Consider the following 22061-nt stretch of genomic DNA (forward strand, 5'->3'; position numbering starts at 1 on the left):
AATGCTTAACTATTTCTACTGTAGGATAGAGGGAGGACATGGTTGGCTTGCCATAGAACCATTTCTTAGAGGAATATGTCAGATTCCCACAGTACCTATGCAAAGACTTTTTTTTTTCCGAGACAGGGTTTCTCTGTAGCTTTGGTGCCTGTCCCGGAACTAGCTCTTGTAGACCAGGCTGGCCTCAAACTCCCAGAGATCCGCCTGCCTCTGCCTCCCGAGTGCTGGGATTAAAGGCGTGTGCCACCACCGCCCGGCTATACAAAGACATTTTAAAGAGAGTAATGGAGATGAAGAAGAAATCACGCAAGCCACAAGGATACTGCTTGCTCCCTTGCTTGTATAGATAATGATTTGAGTGACCCTCAAGTGCCAGTGACCATGTCAGGGGAGCTGCAGTCAGCAATGGAGCTTATGGAGTTCAATTTACTGAATAACAAAGCTAAACCGTTGGAAAGTCTAAGCCCCCGGGCGGGGGGGCAGGGTTGAATCCAGAATGCCCCTTGCTTCTTCTGCCGGTGCTTCCTCCTGTTTGCTGCTGCTGTATGTGTTCCTGCTGTATTTGGCATGGTGTGGTTACTATGTGAACAGATTCCACTGTATCTGGTATAGTGTGATTGTTTCTTGGGAAAATCCCACTCCTCACTGGGAAATTTGCTTGCAGATCATAATGAAGATGACTTTTTATAAGAACAATGACAATTAGTTAGATCTATGATTTAATTGGACTTTCTGAGTTAGCCTAAAAGATATACATGGTTAGGACAGCTAGTAAAGATGATTCGAGAAATGGTTTAGGTTATTCTGCCCATTGCTCTGATAAGAGATACAGAAAAGGGCTGGAGAGATGGCTCAGTGGTTAAGAGCACTCCCTGCTCTTCCAGAGGTCCTAAGTTAAATTCCCAGCAACCACATGGTGGCTCACAACTGTCTGTAATGAGATCTGGCGCCCTCTTCTGGCAGGCGGGCATACATGGAGGCAGAATGTTGTATACATAATAAATAAATAAATAAATAAATAAATAAATCTTAAAAAATACAGAAAAGACACACACAGGCTCAAAGTAACCTCCTTTGTTAGATGTGAGATTTGTAGAGGATTAAAAAATATAAACAAGAAAGTTTTATTCATTATAGACCCAAGAATTCTGGCTGTGAGAAGGCAGGCTGGGGACTAAAGAGAACAGTTATGTCCCTACATCCAAGGTTAGGCTTCAGCTCCTTGGTCATGTAGCTTACAGACCTAATCACAGGCCCAGGTGTGCACCTTGAGAAAAACAAAGTTGTGAAAGGAAATTAAATGACTCTATTGTGTGTAAAGGAGAACAGATGGTTAGCTGACCACTCTTTAAGGATTCTCTAGAGTAGAAAACAGAGATCTGCTACATACACTGGAACTGCAAACAGCTGCCCGCTACTACAAAGGGAGCTGGCTGAGACATGGCTTGCTTAAAACTTTGTCAATCAGTTATAAAAAAAAAATTCATTGCTTTGGGGTGAAGAAAAAATGTTTAACTACTTATGGAAGGAAAGCATAACTTGTGATCTTCATGTGATTTCTTCTTATGCAAAATTGCGCAATTTGTTTTTGGAAAATAGGTAACTTGTGGTTGTGAGGTAATTTTTTTCCTGCATATTAATCTTTGTAGTTGGAGGTATAAAAGGAGTAAGAGAAAAACAAGAGGGAGAAGAAACTAAGAGAAGGAAAGACATGAAGGGGAACACGGGAAAAGAAGTAAACAGATAAGGTCAGGAAAGATGGAGACAGGGAAACAACTGGAAAGAAGAAGAAAAAGGAAGACAAAGAGGTAAAAGAACAAACAAAGTAGAAACAACCAGCAGTGAGAAAAATAAAATGAAGAATCAAGTTTTGACCTGTGTGTCAGTGCGTCTGCTCCAATAGTTCCTGTCCACACCTCCTTTCCAGTTTCTCTGAGCTGCTGAGAGCCGGCCCTCACAGAAGCACACAGGTTTCATGTGTTATACTTTTATCTCAACTGCGAGCTTCTAAGTGTCAAAACTTAGCCCAATTATGAGTTTTTAGAGGAGAGGTTTTGGGAAGGGGCTTAGGATTAGATGAAGGCATTAGGATGGAGTCCCAGTGATTGACACGATGAGGGAGAACGATCAGATAAACACACACATGCACCTTCCCTGTGTCTTGCTAGGTTGATGTTCAGCACCACTCCGTATATCTGCCTTCAATAATGCCTCTTTGTAAGTCAGACTGCCTCGGGTGCTTCCATATAGCGGTAAAAGGCAGAAAAGCACGTACCCCAAATTTTACTGACAACCTTTGGAAAGCTTACAGAATTGAATGTGCTAATCACCATGGTTAGGAGATTTCTGTAGGGATGTCAATATTTATCACAGAAGGTGGGTCTCCAGACAGCGTGCACACACCAGTGGGTGTGCATCGGGCTATAACAAATTTGCAGTAAGCCTTGGTTGACATTTTTCCTCTCAGCCTAATCATCTGGTTAGCTAATTGTTTTCATTGGGAGCTTTGACGCATCAAAGGAGGACTTTAAATTAAATTTGCTTTGAAACAGAAAAGAACACATGAAATGTGGCCTTTGTTTTTTCAGGGTCAAAGCTTCTTTGTGGATCTGAAGACAATAGTCATCAGTTAATTAATATATGACAAGAGTATATTTCAGGATGTCAGCAGAGAACCAAGGCAGATCCCTCGAGAATATTAAAGAGGCGCGTTACTAAGCCTAGAGGATTTGCTTTATAAACAGACATCAAGGCAATTCACGTGCAGACCCAAGTTCAACAGAGTTTGCACCTGTTTAAAAAACACAAGGCTTCCACCTGACCTTCATGACGATAGCCATCACTGCTAGCTGTGTGGATGCACAGAACCTCTTTGGGTCTCAATGTCCTCCCTTTTCTGTGTTCCCTCTTCTGTGGCCCGAAGCTCCACTAAGGGCCCAACTTAAACCAAGGGGAAGCTGCCGCTCTCCAGTCCTGGGAACAGGCTATATCTCACCACATAGAGCTGCTTCCAGATGCCTCCCCACTCCCAGAGCGTCGTCGTCACTTCCTGTGCCAGAGGGATTTCTGCAGGAATGATGTTCTCTATGTTCCTATGTAGGGTGGGAGAGAATGAGAGGTGGAATTGAGACCCAGGTGCAAAAGAGAGAAAGGGCTGGGAACTTTGTGGTAAGCTGCAGCTATGGAGAGGAGGAGGCTTGCAGAGACACCACCGCCAGTAGCAGCTGCACAGGCTACACCAGGCAAATGTATGGAATTTCTCTCTGCATGGCCTCCTTGGTGGGGGACGTCCCTCATGCTCACTATTCTAGTCAAATCTACTTTAATGAGGTCCGAAGGCGAAAAGTCGGATTCTCCAAACGGACTAATCCCCCCCTCAAAATCAGATTCCTGCTAGAATCAATTTGGATTAGCTTCTCATGGAAAGAAGACATGAATGCACACAGCCACGCTGCAGTTGAATGAGCTGGACCCCGCACATCTGCCAGCTCAGATGGCCAAAGCTAACTAGACAAAGGCATCCATGAGCCAGGAGCATCCAGCCTGGCAAAGTAATACAAGGACTTCTGTGTGTATGTCCGGAGGTGAGGGTCCACATGTGTGCTTTTTCTATAGAAGCCAGAGAACCTCAAGAGACTGTTCCTTGGGGTCAACCTCCACCCTTTGCTTTTCGTGGCTTTACTTTTGTTTTGAGACAGAGTCTCCCGCTGGTGTGGACCTCGACAAGCAGGCTAGGTTAGGTGGCCAGAGGGACCCAGGGACCTGGCTGTCACCCCAAACCTCAGCATGGGGATTACAAGCACATGACACTGTGTCCAGCTCTTTTCATGCATGTTCTGAAGGAACTGCACTCGGCTTCTCATGCTTGCAAGGAGGCCACTCAACCAACCGAGTCTCTCACCCAGGTCCCCACAAGTACCTTCTTTTCTCCACCGTCACTTCCTTGACATGGATAAAGGATGTAGGGAAAATGCCCTGTAGGAAACAAAATTAAACAGGCTGGAAGACACAACACAGAAAAATCGCTGACTCATTGTCTGCCCAAGTTTTGTTTGTTATCCACTAAGCTACTGGATTTTGAAACCATCAGACTTTAAAACAACAATCAGGGTCAGATGGAGCAGGCATAGACGCCAAAGCCATATGCATAGGTCAGTTTGTTGTGCACGCTACATCCCAAAGGATTAGTTCAGTACCATCGTGGACACTTATCCTCTCAGGTGGGCAAGAAGGGTAATCAATAGAAAAGAAGTCTTAGCCTCTCACTTGCAGAAACAAGAACTCTGCTTCTTCCCTCCCTGCCCTTTTCCAGGGAATCAGCAAGCCTTAAGCGGAGGTTGAGGTGACCCCTATTCCGAAATTGGGGGATCCCTGGGTCTGAAGCAAGTCCTTGGCTTTACTTGAGCATCTAAGATGTGAAACCTCTCCTCTTTGGGTTTAAGTCACTGTCCTTGAGAGGGCATGGCAGGATTGTGCCACCCTGAGCATCAGGGAAAATGCTTCCTAACCATGTCCAGATGGCAAGGGAACTTTATCAGTTGCTTGGAAATTCCTCTGTGAATTCAAGCCTCGTGCATGGCGAGGGCATGCAGCTCCTTTGCTGAGCACCAGTTGAGAAAAATGAAACAGGCAAAGAAAGTGGCTGCTGTCGTGGAGATGACATGACAGAGCAGCTCCATCATGGCTGCAAGGGCACCTGGGCCTGTCCTTTCATGTCACATGGGGAGATGAGTGAGTGTCCACACGATGCTGAAGGGAAGAGCAGAGACCAGCTTCAGCTACGAAGTACACCATTTCCTGGGGACACCAGGGTGGGGAAATCATAAGCAAATAACATGTTAGCAAAGGCTGCAAGAACAAGAGGGTGCCAGAAACCACCTTAAAGAATGGGGGCGGGGGGGGCAGAGGCAGTGTATGCACAGTAAGGCACGGCAGTGGGCGTTGAGAGTACAGATATGGAAGGAAGGAATGGGCTCACTTTGCTGAGGAGCAGTGCAAGGAAAGGATTGCCCAGAAGGGGCAGCAGGGACAAGTGAATACATCCTTCATTGTCCCAGATGAAAACAGAGTGACCTTACCTGCGACACTTTATGCTTTATGAGGTACCCTCTGTACCAGTCTGCAAAGAGAAAACAAAGGCAAAGGTCTTTCATTTCCTCTGCATCTTTTGTTAACTTGTCTGCTCTGCTTTTGTCTGTTTATCTTTGCCTAGTAAAGAACTGGTTACAATTCGCTTTAGACCTGTGGTACAGATCAAACCAAGAAGCCCACAGCATAAAATACGTTTCGGTCACCATTATCTCAAAGCACCATCTACGGGTATAGGGTTTCATTAACATACTGGCATAGATCCCCTTCTCCTTTTGAGAAATAAGGTGCCTTGGTGTGTGGCCACCAGTGCACTGGACCCCCATGGTCCCAAGTGACTTTTAAGAGAGGCCTCAGCACCCATCATGCAGTCAGATGCCTCAAACCCACAAGCCAAGCTTCCTTTTCTCATTTACCCACTGACGGTCACATGCATGTTTGTACCTCCTGACTTAGGCATGGAAAGGTTCATGAACCTGGGCAATCATCTTAAAATAATATGGACCATTCTAACAGCAGCAAATAATATCTAAAATGTGGTTTTCTGAAGTGAGTCATTACCAAACACATACATTGGTGAACAGGTAGAGGGTTGGGGACATTGAAGGATCTCCCCTTTGCAGGACTGTTAAAAAAGAAAAGAAAAGACAAAAAGGAAAAGAACAGAAAAGAAAAGAAAGAAAAAGAACAAGCTCAATTAACTGAAATCCAAATGACTCAGAGTCCTCTAACAACATGAGAGCGAGTTCTGCGTGCTGTAATGAGTCCACTGGCCTTTGAAATGATTGGAGCACAGCCACGTGGCAGCATTTGTCATCTTTGTAAATAAGAAGCACCTGCCAAGTGCCTCATTAACAGACCCTCATTATTGGGCTGACAGATTGTCACAGGAATATATTCTCAACAGACATTCACACAAGCGACCCCCAAAATGACCGAAATACAAAGTTGCTCTCCCAGCCATGGCCAGATTGAAGGTGAGCAGCAAGGGAAGTTTCGAAGCCGTGGTAATCCCTAGAGATCCTATTGGGAGTGGCAGAAAGTGAAAGAACGGGGAAAGGACACAGAAAAAAGACAGAAGGAAAATTAGGGAAGTAGTGGAGGAAGAATCTGGAGTCTAGAATGAAAGCGCTCTTCCTGGAGCTGTTCCGCTCTAAGCCTTTTCATCTTCTTGACAACCATATGGGGCAGGAATCCTCGTTTTTCCACGGTACAGCTGAGCAGCCTACCCAAGACATGGAGGAACTGAGCAATTTTTCCACAGTCACTCAACTGGTGACATGTCTAGATGTGGAAGCAGCCAAATCTAGGCTTAGGGGAAGGAGTTTGGTGGTCATGTAATGTCCTAGTTTCATTTCTGTTGTGGGGAAAAAAAGAAAAAAACCTTTGATAGGAAGAAAATGGGGTGGAGGTATTTAGGTTCACAGCTCCAAGTTACAGTCTAGCATGTGGGGAAACCAAAGCAGTAGGAAGTACAAACAGCTCGTCACATTGTATCACAGCCAAAGACGGAGAGAAAAGAGCACAGCTCCTAGCCTACTTAAGCTCAGCTCTGTGTCTCCACTCTCAGACATCCAAGATCCCCTGCCTAGGGCAAGCTGCTGCCCACACTGGATTCTGTCTCCCCTTCCACAGACACGCCCACAGACCAATCCGGTGAGATCCCCTGCCTAGGGCACGCTGCTGCCCACACTATGCTGTGTCTCCCTCCCGCAGACACGCCCGCGGGCCAACCTGGTGAAGCAGCTCTTCTTGGAGACTCTTGCGTCTGGTTGACAAAGGCTAATCCTCAATCTAATATTTCACCCTTTCACCCTCAGAGGCCCTCAAACTAAATCTCTAAGCTACTTTGCAACTGAGGATTTCTGGTAACAGAAGCTCTTTCTATTTCATGAAGAGCGGCAATCTATTTTAAGTTGCTTCTAAGTATTGGCCAGTTACTATAGGAAATAATTAACCGTGGACAAGAGGATTTAATCCCCCTAAGTGTTTGCTAGATGCTAGATGCTTTGCTAAAGGCATCGATTTTGGTGTTGATTTTTTTTTCAAGCTTTAAATTTAGTGGGCTGGGGATGTAGCTCAGGGGTAGTGCACTTGCCTACCAGACTACAGATTAATCTTCGTGACAGTCCTATAAATATGCACTATTACTGCTTCAGTTTTGGAAATGGAAACAGAGATTGACAGAGAATAAGCCACCTGCTAATTGTCACACAGCTTGAAATTGAAAACTAAGCAGTTGGCTTTTGAACTCTGCTGTCTTCATGGCAGCACGATGACCCTGTTTGTCAGCTCAGTGTAAGCATATTTCTAGAATATTGCTACTGACTGCTATTCACGGTCACTTTAGTCACAAGCCCTACGTAGGCTCTCTTGTCACACTCGCAGAAATCCTATAAGCTAAGTATTGTCATCCCTGTTTCATTGATGCCATTGAAACTCAAGTCAGTTCATGTACTGGGTGGGAATCATACAGACACAGCATTAGTCTAAGTCTGTCAATTCAAAGTCAGGGCCCTTAAAACTACCCAGCCCACACCAATGGGAACAGAGAAGAGGGTTATCCAGGTCGCACTAGCCTGGAGCAACATGGTGCTCAAGGCTCCTTCAATCCGCAGTGAATCATGAGAATAATAGAGAACCAACAGTCCACACTCAAAGCTAATGTTCACATCTCTATCTCTGGGTGGCCATCAGGTGGAGCCAAAGGACTTGGCCTTTGTGGACCCTTGAGATTCAATCACATGTACACTTTACAGATGTCCCAACTCTCAAAACTTAGCTTGCTCTTGGGTAACTCTCACCCCCAAAATTCATATTCTGCCTCCAAAATTCACATTCATTCAGTACCAATTGTGTCCCCAGTGTATACTGTGTACATACACTATGAGACCTATTTTCAGAAACAGATCTACGTACGGTGACCTTGCAGATGAAAATAGCACTGTTAAGCAACAGGCGGGTATGATCCCAGCACCCTTAGCAACATCTTCAAGACTGTCCTCCAGCCGGGCGGTGGTGGCGCACGCCTTTAATCCCAGCACTCGGGAGGCAGAGACAGGCGGATCTCTGTGAGTTCGAGACCAGCCTGGTCTACAAGAGCTAGTTCCAGGACAGACTCCAAAACCACAGAGAAACCCTGTCTCAAAAAAACCAAAAAAAAAAAAAAAAAAAAAAAAAGACTGTCCTCGGGTTTGCCCGCCCTGCTGACCACCTCTGAACCTTGATGTCAATTCCCTAATCAGGTCTGCTGGCAGCCGTCTCCGTGTGTGTGTCAAGACTTTGCGAACAGAGAACTGTTGGCAAAACCCCAAGAGGGTTCCATGATCACACATAGTCTCTGTAACACAGTACTTATCAGATGCTGGATGTGTCAAAACTGAGCAACGTTTTAGTTTAATAGTTTTAACCCTTGTCATGAAACAATCACTTGTGTATCCCCCGCAACCCAATTCCTATGTCAAAATCGTAAGCCCCAGTGTAACGGTAAGAGGAGATGTGACCTTTGGGAGATGCTCAGCTCGTGCAGGTGGAGCTCGTCCGGATGGTAGTTGCTATCTCACAGGGGAGATTCCTCCCTCATTCTCTGCCACCAGATGAAGAAACAGGAAGAAAACCTTGTGCCGAGGGGGAACCAGCCCTCACCCGGCACCACCATCTGCTAACACCTCGATCCTGGATTTCCTGATTCTACGAGAGAATTCCATTCCCGTTGCCTAACATGCAGAGTCTGTGGCATCCTCTAAGGCAGCCTGAGTGGCTAAGACATGCAGCCTGGGGGAAGACGAGCAAAGGGGAGAGTTTCTTACAATGCTTTTGGACAACTGTGGGATGCCAGCTCTTCAAAGTGTGCCCCCTTCCTGCGGCACAAATGCAGCCTGAAATATACCAGAGGGGTTGGGGAGAGAGTCTAAATATCCCAGGACCACAACAAAAGAAGAACCTCCGACTGCCACTTCCAGGCAGTGTGATCCTCGGTCATGTCAATCAAGCGTCAATGTTTTCATCTGAGAAAAAAAACAACGCCTCCTCTCAGAGTATTGTCATAAAAACTATTTTTAAAACATGATTACGGGGGCTGGAAAAATAGCTCCACAGTTAAAAGTCTTCTTGCAGAAGACCTGACTTCAATTCTAAGTACCCTTGCTGGAGGGGGAGGTCTAATGACAGCTTACAATTCTGACTTTGGGGGAGTTGAGATCTCTGGCTTCTGTAGGCACCTGCACTCAAGTGTACGTGTCCATCCATACACACATAAACACATAATAATTCCAAACAAATAAATAACATGATTTAGAAAAAATTCATCTAGTAAAGGTACAAAATGTTTTACAGGATGAAGACATTCCGGTTTCAAGATAACTGTGGACTGTGGCCTGCACGTGGATAAAACAAAAGGGGACCACAGGAATAGTAAGCTGCAGATTTCAATGACATCCGAGATCTTGTTTTGTTTTGTTTCATTTTGAGACAGGGTTTTTCTGTGTAGCCCTGGCTATCCTGCCCAGTAGACCAGGCTGGCCTCAAACTCAAAATCTGCCTGCCTCTGTCTCCCAAGTGTTGGGATCAAAGGTGTGCGCCACCATTGCCCAGCTAACATCTGAGTATTTTTGAGAAATATCTGAAGCAAGAATATTACTATTTATCTGAGTATCTGAGAATACTTTTTAGTTTCCTGTGTTTTGAGATACATAATAATATCAAGATCAAATAGAAGCTCTTTGACTAGAAGTTAAGAGTATGGGCTCTGATTAAAAACCTCCCACAAAGTAAAAGAAACAATGAACAAAATTAGATGGCAAATTAGAGATTGGGATAAAATATTTGCAAACAATTCGTCTAATAATGGATAAATATCCAAATTAATGAAGGATTAATGTAAGCTAATAGTATAAAAGCAAACAACCCATTTAAAGCATATGACATTTCTCTAGAGAGTACACAAAGATGGTCATTGGGCATATGAAAAGTTGCCAGGCATTGTTAGTCATCAGGGTAATGCAAATCAAAGCCACAACAAGGCAACACCACAACCTGACCCTTGAGAAGGATACTTCCAAACAGCCAAGGGGTAATAAATATTGACAAAGGTACAGGAGGAAGGGAAATCAAGTAAACCGTTGAAGAAAGATAGACAGGTATAGCTACAATGGAAAACAGTCTGGTGATTAATAAAGAATTTAAAAATAGAACTACCACACGAACAATAAGCTCTCTTCTAGGCATCTACCCACAGGAAATGACATCACCAGTTCTTAAAGAAGTCTGTGTTCCCATGTTCACAATAGTCAGTAGCTCTGTTCATAAAAGTCAATGTAAAAAGCAAAGGAAGCACCTACCAGTGAATAAACAAAGAAACTGAGGTGCATAAACGGTGGTATCCAAACCGAATGCTAATCAGTCTTTGAAAAAGAGATTCTGTTAGCTAACATAACCTGGATGATGTGCTAAGTCAGATCGGTACATATCAGAAGAGAAAATGCTATATGATCTCATCTGTGTGTGGCATCTAAGAACAACAATGACAAAACAGTGAGAGGATCCGGGAGTTTGCTGTGAGACTGTGTCTCCTAGTCATATCAGAAGTTCCGTTCTTAGAGTCTCACCAACTTGACAGCCCGAATGTGAACAAGGGTGACACCAATGGACATGCCAAACTGGATGAGGAAAAGGCTACAGAGGCCTCAACCATACACAAAGAACTACAGGCAACCGAGAAAGGCTGGGGGTGGGAGAGTCGGGCTTCCCAGAGACAAGCACATCGACTGGTTGTTCAGTTACTAAAAACATTCATACAAGTAACATTATAAGAACCTATAGGTTATATTCAGGAATATGCAAATACACATATACATATACACATGATAACCACATTTTAGTGAAGAAGAGGCTGAGAATTGGGAGAGCAGGGAGGGGTATCTGGGAGAGCTTGGAGTAAGGAAATAGAGAGGAAGCATGTAACTAAATTATAATCTCAAAAATAAAAAATTAATTAAAAAAAAATCTAGTGTGTGGGGTTAGAAAACGAAACCGTGGTAACAGAGGAAGACAGAGGAGGGGGCATCAAGGGAATGAAGAGACCTAGGCCAGAAGTTACAAAGCAGTAGATGTAGAAATCTAGAAAGATATGTGCAGCGTGAGGACTACAGGTAACAAAACAGTACCAAAACAGGGTAGCTGTGAGGTGATGGACAGCTCTGCCGATTGTCTTCGCTGTTCGTCATCATTCACTACCACATCCCACAGCATCATGCTGCATACCTCAGCTACACGTCATAAAATGCATGCATTTAAAAACGAGTGTGCACGCTGGAATCAAAGCTCGGATTAGAGCGACGATCTGAGTCTTACTGCCTGTGTGATCGTTGACAAGCGATATGTTGGATAGAAATAAACCTAGTACCTGTCTCATCAAAATTAAATTAGGCAAAAATTTCCAAGAGATTTCCCTGTGCCTGCCGTAGGGGAAATACTCAAAAAGTTAGTAGATATGATACAATCTGCTTCTAGAAAGTAACTAAACCAATACCATATTCCAGCAAGTTAGTCGTGTTTTCTATTTTGTTTCCAGAACCTACAGATTTAGAATACCATTCTTTTAATTGATGTCCTCTCGGCATATTTCCATGACAACAGAATAGAGAATTCAAGTTCTCTGACACCTCAGCCCCACCCTCATTCAAACAACAGGAAAACTGGGCTTGAAATGCAGAGAGTGGAGCAGCATCTTCAACAATAGAGTCCCACTCACACCCAGCCACTCCAGGCACAGGTCGGAACAAAGGAGGGCTCCTGGCAGAGTACGGCTTGAACAGAGTGCCTGTGAAGAGCTCACAACATCCCCATTGTTAGGGTCATGATCACCCCTTGACAGGACTGCTAGTACAGAAGGTGCTGCGGGCTCTGGTAAGCTCCACTCTGCACGTGGTGGATTCAAGCCTTCACCAGCTCTTTGCGGCCCACACAGGCATGCCAGGCGTGGGCATCTGCCAGCTCTGAAGAGCTGTAGACGTAGCTGGGTGAGAAGAGTGAGTCTCAGAAGGATGCCACGGATACTCTGCAGAAAGCAGCAGCAACATCACATTGCTTTGTAACAACCAAAGATATCGTCGGTCCCTCCTCTCACCCCTCCCTATGGTCTTATTTTATTGGCCACTGAAATGCAAGCACTTCTTGGACTCTCTGTCAAGAAGTCCCACCCCTCCAACAAGCCCCTAACATACACAAGTATCAGTAGAGAGAATGAGACTTTTCCCGTCATTCCAAAAAGGACAAACCAGGCAGCAAATGTTTAAGCATGGGACATACATCCCTCGGGAAGACCTTACGAAGTAGACCCCAAATAAGACTGGCTACCTCAAAAGAACACCTTCCGCTCTGATCTAGAAGACAGCTAGGCATGGTAGTCCAGGTCTTTAATCCCAGTGCTTGGGAGGCAGAGGCAGAGGCAGGCAGCTCTTTGGGAGTCCAGGGACAGCTTGGTCTGTATAACCAGTTCCAGGTCAATGAGAACTACATAATGAGACTCTGTCTCAAAAAACAAACAAAAGAAGAAGAAGAGAGAAAGAAAGAGGTTTGGAGGTAGGTAGTTGTTGTCTTGGTCCACATAGGCATGGTGGGATTTGCATGCCAGGGGCATCTTCACATGACTATGCCTCGGGCATCTGGTGTCCGTCTCCAGCTGCATAGCTTTTGCCATGAGCTAACTCATCTTAGTGCTTAATTGAGTAAGGAAGACAGATAGTAGAAAGAGAGCGCTTTCTGCCACCCCTTTAAATAGGGTTTAAATACTGCAGAAAGGGAGGGAAGTAGACTTCACACTGACTACGAGACTGGAGTTTTGGATGTCACTAAATATTTGGAAAGGTGACAGCCCTCCTGAACTATGTGGGTTTGTATCATAACATGCTATCTCTGTCATAAAACCCATCCATTGTGCTTGCACCATTCATACTGAGTACACTTAGCGCACTGATATTTATGGCTCATGGTTCTAGAGATTCAAGGTCCCACAGCACTTTGCAGCCTCTGGTGAGGGTTCGCCTTGGCGCGCCACATCGGCCTCTACGTTTCTCTCTATCTGTAAGGTCTTTCATCTACTTGCTATAAAGCTTCCAGAATTCTCTCATGAGGCCTCCACCCTCACGACTTTACTTTCCAACGGCCTGACCTGTAACTCCACGGTAATGTTCCTGTCACTTCAGGCTATTACTGTAAGACTTCAGAGACTGGACCCTCACACGAACTCAAAGCAGACAGATCCTATTTAAAGCAATATGGTGTGCAAAAAATGGGGGCTAACCTCATCCATTGTAGGAACCCGAAGATTCAGCTACCAACAGATCAGAGCCCATATTACATAGATAGGTATCCATCCTGTTTCCTCTTGCAGCTCCACCAGATGAAGGGAAGGAACACAAAATGTTGACCTTAAGCCAAGCCCAGTGCTACATCACCTCTCTCGTCTGCCCTTTTTGATTCAGACAACAATCTCAGGAGCGGTGTGACCACAACTCTTCAGGCGAGGAACCTGAAGCCCCTGAGCCAAAATCTGTTAGCTGTAGAGGCAGGAAGCCCTATTCTGATCCCAACGCTTTGAAAACAACCGTAAAGCACAAAGTGTGAAATAGTTATCGCTCATATTACAGTCTCCCAAAGTTAATCATTGTTAACCTCTGAGGATATTTTAAAAATATGTCTTTGGTTGAAAAAGATATCTTATAATAAGTAATTAAAACTGATGAGAAAAAAAAACTGATGAGAAGATTACAGATAACAAAGTTTTTCTGCCGCGGGTAGAATTAGATGTGTGAATCACAGGGCTGTCCTGTTGGAAGGAGTGGTGGATTCAGAATAACAGGCCTGAGTCTACAGGAAGGTATCCCCTCACCCATCCACTCCTCACCATTCCCCCACCCACTTCCTGAACCACGCTCATCTTCTGTGTTCAAAAAACCAAGGCTAGAATGTTCCCTAGTCCTGGGCACTGCACAGTACATGGTACCCTATTACTTATAACCCAACAAAGAACACTGCCAAAGCATGCACTACATATAAGCAGCTCTCATTTCTCTGTAGTGATCCCTTTAAAAGTCTCTTTGAAATATGAAACACTAAATTACCCTCCTCAAAGAAAGGTTTTTCCATTTGCTTGCTTTCTTGGTTCGCCTCTGTTTTTACGTATACGTGTTTATATGTGATCTTGTGTGTGCTTATGAGTGTACTATGTTTATGGGTACCTGTGTATTTGTATGTGTGTGTCTTTGTTGTGAGGTTACAGATGTTTGCATGAAGGTCATGTCGGTGTGCATACATGCACAAACACGTCTGCATACATCTGCAGAGAGAGCTGGGGCTCCACTGCCTGGGAGGCCTCAGGCAGTTCATCCAGCACCGCAGAGGACTCTACCTGTCTAACGGGCTGATGGGAGACCTAAGCAGGATTCTGGGTTCTCCAGGATGGAAGGTAGCGTCTGGTCTGCAGGAATGACAAGCTGGCTCTTGGCTGCTGTGTCCCAACAGAGGTCTACCCTGTAGTATACCTCTCCCTACCACCCTGTCTTCCTTTCCAGGGCCTCATCTGATGGACTCTCTGCGAGACGGCACAGCTGTATTCTCAGGCCAGTCGCTGCTTCCTCCTTCGTTCTGCCAGCCCCAGGAATCATATACTCCTCGAACTCGGTGTCCTTTATGTAGGAGGAGCCATAAGCTGGCCCAGCAAGGGAGAACTCTGGAAGTACAGCTTGGGTGTGAGGGATGGGAGAGTCGGTTGATCACCAGTGACACATCAACAAACTCATTAAGCAATTATACACTAATCTGACTCTTAATATCAAGTGTATCAGTAACCTGGATGATAGTTTTCAGTTGCCTGTCTCATGCGTCCAAGACCAGTAGTCTTGGAGCAGACATTAAGATGCACCCTCTCTCGCTACCGTCACCACCGTTACAGGTGAACCAAACTCAATACACTCTTAGTTTCACGGCCACATGGCTTTCCAGGAGCAAAGAGCTGCCACTTTACCCAGCACACACTCCCGGCTTGGGCCCCTGCTCCTCCGGGAGCTGTCTTTATATAACACTACTGTACGGCACAGCCTCTCTCTCGGAGTCAGGAGGATAACTTACAGCACCCTCCTGCATCTTGATGATGCTTATTTTTCTTTACAATAGTGCACATATTAATAAAGAACTACAGCTAGGAAGATCCACAGGCCCAGAATCCCATAGTCCCCTGACTGTGGCAAATGCCTAGCATAGCAAACATCAAGGCAGCCGGTTAGGCCTTTGTTATGAAACGCACATCCCTGAAATAATAAAGCACTTCTTTTGTTCAGTAAACTCTAATTGCAGTCATTTCTCAAAATACTGGCGAGATTGGCTCCAGGATTTGATTGCCGCACCAAAGCCCACAGACGCTCAGGCCCCTTTCTATAAAATGGTACCATATCTATGCAGACTATATGAAGGTCCTCACATACTTTAAATCATCTCTAGGCCATTTCTAATATCCAGTGTGTGGCAATGTCATATAAATAATCATAGCGTTGCATTGTTTATGTAACGACAGGAACTGAATATACATATTGCAGATGCAATATTGTCTGTCGCTTGTTGGCTCAACCCGTGGATGCAGAACCCGTGGGCCCAAAAAGCTGACAGTACTAAATGAGCAAGATGTGCTTAAACATGCCATGCATGTGCATGCTTAGAGAGAGTACTGCAAGTGCCTGGGTTCCTACAGTGAAAGCACCAACATCTGAGGGCCACAGAGGCAATAACGACTCACCTCCACAGGTCTCCTGTATCCGCACCACATCGCCGATCTGTAGAGTGAGATGCTGGGCTCCACTGCCTTGAAAGTTGTAAATGGCTGTTAAATGGAACACAGAGACAGTCAGTGAGACCTCTAGGTATCTTGACTCCTGGCTCCACCTTGCTGCTTTTGCCATGAGTCCGTCTCACACGTACGAAACCCACGTGGGCTATAGAAAGTCAACGCAAAAGCCAACTGCCTATTTCAGTCATCAATTCAGACCCACTTAAAAACCTCTTCCCATTCTGGTCCTGCACTGTAGCCTTGGTGACCAGGAGGTTGCTTATACCATCTACACATCTGGCCTCTTGCTCTGCGCCAGGCATGAGGTTGTATGCTCTCTTCTTCCCTCCTCACAGGGACCCATTGTGAGACAGGAGCTGTGAGTCCAGAAACAGAAATGAAGACATTCTGGTCACAGTCACCAAGACAAGAAATGCCAGGAAGCTCTAATCCAGCTTCCGTACTCTTCTCTTTCCCTCTAAGTTTAGCCGCCTCCTGTTGCCCATCTACTCCATGTCAGCAGCAAAATCCCAACATGCAATGCTCTCCACTACTGTGTTGCCACCTGATCATCTTTGTCCACTAAGTACGATGGGATGAGCTCACTGTTTGAAAGAAAGCTCTGTGGCCAGACTGTGACGCTGTTTAAGGCTGTGAGCCTTTAGGGTGTTGGATTGGCTGGTGGAAACGGGTGACTCAGGGTAAGCCTTTGATTATGACTTTCCCTAATTCCTTTGCTTCCTGATCTATTCAGATATGACAAGTCATTGCCAGAAGCTCCCAACCCCCACAGACTGGGCCCTTCTGCTTGCCTTCCACTCATGGTGGCCAGAAATTCATTTGAAACGATGAGCCAAAATAACGCCCCTCCTCTGAAGTTGTTCCGTCAGGTCAGGCCTTTCATCGCAACAAAACGTCTTACCTGATTCCTACCCAAACTCAGTCAACCTAGACGTCACCAGAACAAACCCTTCAGGCTCCTGCAGGCCACAGTCACACTCTTCCCTAATGGTTGCCGGGTTCATGGAGGAGTGCTTAATATTCAGGAATCCATTCCCATCCATGGACTGGAGATTTAACTCAGTGTTCCCTTAGCAAGTGCAAGGTCCTGGGTTTAGTCCCCAGGAAGTAGTAGGAGGTGCGGGGACGGGGTGGACAACAAGGGAACATGAATTCTCATCCAAACTGTTAGTTTCTGGGATCAGGAGTTGTCAGAGACTCTTATAGTTTGGAACATGAGATCACCCGTGCCTTTTCAGAGAAGGATGGGCTACACAGCATCACCTGTCATGGTCTCCTTTCCCCATGGCAGTGGCAGTCTTAGTGATGGCTGCCTGAGTCACTGATATAGGTTTCTGGAGCATGAACTACCTTGTCTCAAAAAGTTTTGAGCTGTGTGTGTGTGTGTGTGTGCACGCACATGTGTGCATGTGTGTGTGTGTGTGCGCGCGCGCGTGTGTATGTGTGTGTGTGTGTGTATGTGGTGTTCCCTGCACTTGCACAACTATTACATCTCTGGCCCTGAACACTCACTTACAGAAGCAACTTTCAGTGACCAATCTCTAAAACATTAAAGATGAGTCGACTCCCTTCGCCTGCCAGGGCAAAGACTTTAAGAACAACAACAAAGATGTCCTCCCCAAACCCTGAGAATTTAGGATTAGGGCTGAAATTCTTCCAAGAATAATGGCTTGGAAAGACAGGCTGAACATGAATGTCGTGCACAGGCATAGGGAAATGTGAGGAAACCTGACTGAGTCTCAACATCCATGTGAGCAGGAAGTCAGGTTGAGCAGAGAGCAGCGGCCTGAGTAAATGCTGAAGGCATGCCAGCTTTCCCCCCTTTCTTTTGACTCCAGGTATCTATAGTCTCCAGTCTGCACACAACACATTGCACGGTCTTCATAAAAATATTTCCGAAAAAGCGACTAAACCATCTGAACACTGCCACTCATCCCAAGCAATGACAGCAGGCTCTGGGCAAGGAAAGCGTGTCTTTCACAGCTATTACATCATATTAACATTCAAATTTCATAATAATATATAGTTTTCAATTCAAAATTATGAGATATGTTAAGAAGGAAGACGGTATAGCCAGTTAATGGGGAAGAATAAATTAAAAGAAAATTGGGCAAGTAAAAGAACAAATACTGGACTTAGAAGATGAAGGGTTAAATCATCTCTCATAAATATTTAAAGAACTGAAAAACAATATGACACAAAGAGGAGAAAACAAGAAAAATGACTCTGAATTAAAGACTATCACTGATGACATAGAAACTAGAAAAATGGAGCTGGGTGTGGTGGCTTGCAGCTACAATCCCAGCACTAGAAGGTGAAGCAGGAGGATTACAGGTTTGAGTGAGGCCAGGGTGGTTTCATAGTGAGAACTTATCTCAAAAAAAAAATATATACAAAGGAATCAAACAGAAACTCTGGACAGAGACAATAATAACACATATGAAAAAAATCATCAAAGCACTTCAATAGCAGAGTCAACAGGGTCAGAGAGAAAATCAGTGATCTTGAAGACAAGGCAGCTAAGATCAAACCAGACCCAGATGCACCAAGAGAAAATGGTAAACAAAAGCGAACCCATCAGAGATCTATGTGTTATGGCCAAATGACTGGCATTCCCTTAATGGGAGCTCCAGAGGGAGAGGAGAGAGAAAAGCAGGCAGAAAAAAAAAACGAATTGAAGAAATAGTGGTCAGAAACCACCCACAGAAAAATAAAGCTAGAAATCCCTATCAGAATCAAAACCGGAAAATCACAAATGAGTGCAAAAAGCACAGGCTAACAGGAAATCTTTTCAGACAAATTAAAACGAGAACACAACCTACCAAAACCCATGAATACTGCAAAAAGCATGATTAGAAATCGTAGCTGTAAATGCCTGCCTTGAAGCACAACATAGACTTCAAGTTAATTATCTTTATTTCTACTTAACAACTAACAAAAGGAAAGCAAACTAAACCCAAAGGTAAAAGAAAATAATACAAATTAAGCAATGAGAAGTCGGCTAGAGAATAGGATGCAATAAGAAGACAACAAAAGCAGAATGTGCCCCTTTTGAAGTGACCAACAGGTAGGTAGACTAAGAAGAGATAGAGGCCTCGGGCTACCAAAGTCAGAGCGAAAGTGAGGATGGACATTTTGTCAACATTTCAGAAAGGAAAAGGATTATAAGCTGATGGTTCTCCAGCGCCCACTGCCCCTTACAGCAAGCTCAGTCAACAATGAAGCTTTACAAGAGAAAGCTTTCAACACGTGTACACCAAAAGATGAGATAACCCAGATGAAATGGACATATCCCTAGACAAACTACCAGCATTGACTCATGAAAAAAGCAAAATTCAAGGCATCAGAAACCTCCCCAAAGGCCCATGGAGATAGCAACATTGGTAAAGTGCCAATGAGCAAGGATGAGGACCTGAGTTTTGGGTGTCTAGTATCCATACAAAAACAATGACAGAGTCCACTGGCCTTACAACAGACAGGAAGCAGAGGGAGAGAGGAGAAAGATGCCATAGACAGGAAACAGTCTCCCAATCGTAATACAGGGAATCATAGTATTAACTATTTTCAGAAGGAAACCTTCAATGCACATAATTCAGTGTATAAATAGACATATACAGTTTTAATCAGGCTTTATCACCTAGACTGATGGCACCACATCCAAGAGCCAAAGAACACCTAATGAAAACCCCAATACCAGACATGAGAAGTCTTCTTTTGAGTTGTTTGCCAGAGACATCTGGGGTTGTGTGTCCCCAAACATACAACCTTTAGCTGTTGTCCTTGCTCACCCCTAGAAGTAAAACATAACTCCTTATTGCTAAAGACACCACACGCTTCAGAAACAGGGTCCAGAGGCCCCCAAGCTGGGCCTGACCTGAATGCCCCTTCCCTGAGGACTGGCTTTAATGATACCAGAAGGCACCATGCAAGCTTCCAAAGAAGGAGGTAACCAAGTCCTACCTGGCTATAACGCCTATGAAGTACACCAATGACCAACACGGCACAGTAACCCTAAGGGTGCAGTAGTGCCACACATCCTTGGCAGTAACTGACAGCTCTGTAATTGGATTAAGACCTACTCGATGCGGGGGGGGTGGGGGGGCAAGGTCATGACAGGGAAACTCAGAGAGACATTGACTCCAACTTGCAGGAGCTCATGGATTCTAGGCGGACAGCTGGGGATCCTGCATAGGACCTAACCAGGCCCTCTGCATGTGGGTGACCGTTGTGTAGCCTGGTCTGTTTGTGGGACCCCTGGCAGCAGTGGGACCATCTATCCCTAGTGATGAGCTGGTTTTTTTGAAGCCCATTCTATATGATGGGATGCTTTGTGCAGCCTTGAAGTGGGGGTGGGGAGGTGGGGAAGGTGGGAGGGAGGGAGCTTGGTCCTGCCTCAACTGAATGTGCCAGGCTTTGTTGACTTCTCATGGGAGGCCTTACCCTTTCTGAGGAGTGGGGAGGGGAAGGAATGGAAGGAGTGGAAGGAGGGGGAGCTGTGGTTAATTTGTAAAATGAATTTTTTAAAAAAAATCAACAAGAGGAATACCATGCCTGGTATCTGAAACCTAGCTATCTCTCAGTGCTAATAAAATCATGGTTATTGGAGGAGAATCTACAACCACTAGTTTTCTAAACCAGCATAATTTCTAACAACAATCTATAAACATTGGTCCTTATACCCACAGATAAGTGTAGCCTTCACCCCTCACCAAGGAAACTTCCCTTTGCTACAGAGAAAGGCCACTACAGAGAACCACACCACTCAAAACGCTGAGTTGTGGAGCTCAGTCCTAACGGATACATCTGTGTCTCAGGGAACATTGCAGAAGAGGGAGGGGGAAGGTTTTAGGAGCCAGCAGACCAGGGTATTTGCTGTGAGATTTCATCTCCTATTAATGCTAGAAGCTACACCCGTAAAATCTCACCAACATGACTGCCCCGATGTGAGCTGAACAAGCCAACAAACATGCCAGAGAGGAAAAGGAAAAGTCACAAGACCTCAACCCAACCCCCCCCCCAAAAAAAAGAAATTACAGACTTTTATTCTTAAAATGTTTGTGGAGCAGCTGCCAGCCTGGCAGAGACGGTTGTGGGTCCCTGCAAGATCCCCGGGCGGTTTAAGAGCAGTGGCCCATCCCGGGCAGCGCATGCAGCGAGCGGGCAGGGTCAGCCCGTGGCCGGAGAGCCAAATGGGCGGTGGTAGCGGTGATGGGTAAAAGACACATAAACACAGAAAATAGACATAAAGTTAAAAATATTTATTAAAGGGGAGAGAGAGAGGGAGAGAGAGAGGGAGAGAGAGAGGGAGAGAGAGAGAGAGAGAGAGAGAGAGAGAGAGAGGGAGAAGAGAAAAGAGAGAGAAAGGGGGCAAAGACACGTGTGCATACCAGAAAGGGGGACAGTAAGAGAGAGAGAGAGTTTTCAGATGGGACGAATGGTCAGAGGTCGCTGGGAGTGGGTGTGGAAAAGGGCGGGGACCAAAAGAATAACACAGACAACTGAGGAAAGTCAGGAGCAGGAGAGATGGCCCTCCCCTGGGAAGAGCACACCAATTGGTTGTCCAGTGCCAAATGGTCAGTCCTAAGAATACACAAATACACAATATGAACTCAGTGGGTTATATAGGGAATGTATACACATATATAAACATATATATGCATACAATAACAATGAAAAGAGAGGCCATGGATTTGAAGGAGAGTGGGGAGGGGTGTTCGGGAAGGGAAGGGAAAAATGCTCTAATCCAATTGCAAATCAAATCTCCTAACAAACAAACAAAGGAACTCATTGGTGGGGAGCTCACAGACCCTAGAGGAGAACCTACTACTGTTACTAAGTAGGCACGCTTCAAAGTATGTTTAGCTAACTCTAAATTATCATCAAATAGTGCTGCTCCCAGGCTTCACAGAAGCTGCTTTTTGCAATGGGCAGCGGCCATTAGAGAGACTCACAACAGCGAATCAGATCTGTAGTAAAAAGTCTAGACTGTCCCGACCTTTATAAAGAACTCTTACATTGTAGCAACAAAAAGACAACACAGACCAATTTGCAAATGAACAAAGCAATTAAAAACCTATTTCACTAGTGACCCACAAATACCGAAGAGGACATGAAAAGATCTTCAGTATTGAAG

The 22061-nt window shown here is 45.1% G+C and overlaps 1 protein-coding gene across 1 annotated transcript in view; it reads right to left on the bottom strand.

Moving 5' to 3' along the window:
- Nucleotides 1-22061, bottom strand: part of Dock2 (dedicator of cytokinesis 2) — a 413359-nt gene that overhangs the window by 373549 nt on the left and 17749 nt on the right. Inside the window, exons 2-5 of the mRNA XM_057774274.1 lie at nucleotides 15878-15961; nucleotides 5079-5119; nucleotides 3920-3975; nucleotides 2996-3092 (exon numbers count right to left, since the gene is read on the bottom strand). Of these exons, the coding sequence (XP_057630257.1) occupies nucleotides 2996-3092; nucleotides 3920-3975; nucleotides 5079-5119; nucleotides 15878-15961 (278 nt within the window). The remainder of the gene's footprint in view (nucleotides 1-2995; nucleotides 3093-3919; nucleotides 3976-5078; nucleotides 5120-15877; nucleotides 15962-22061) is intronic.

This window comes from Chionomys nivalis, chromosome 7, assembly GCF_950005125.1.
Source record: "Chionomys nivalis chromosome 7, mChiNiv1.1, whole genome shotgun sequence".
Lineage (NCBI taxonomy): Eukaryota > Metazoa > Chordata > Mammalia > Rodentia > Cricetidae > Chionomys > Chionomys nivalis.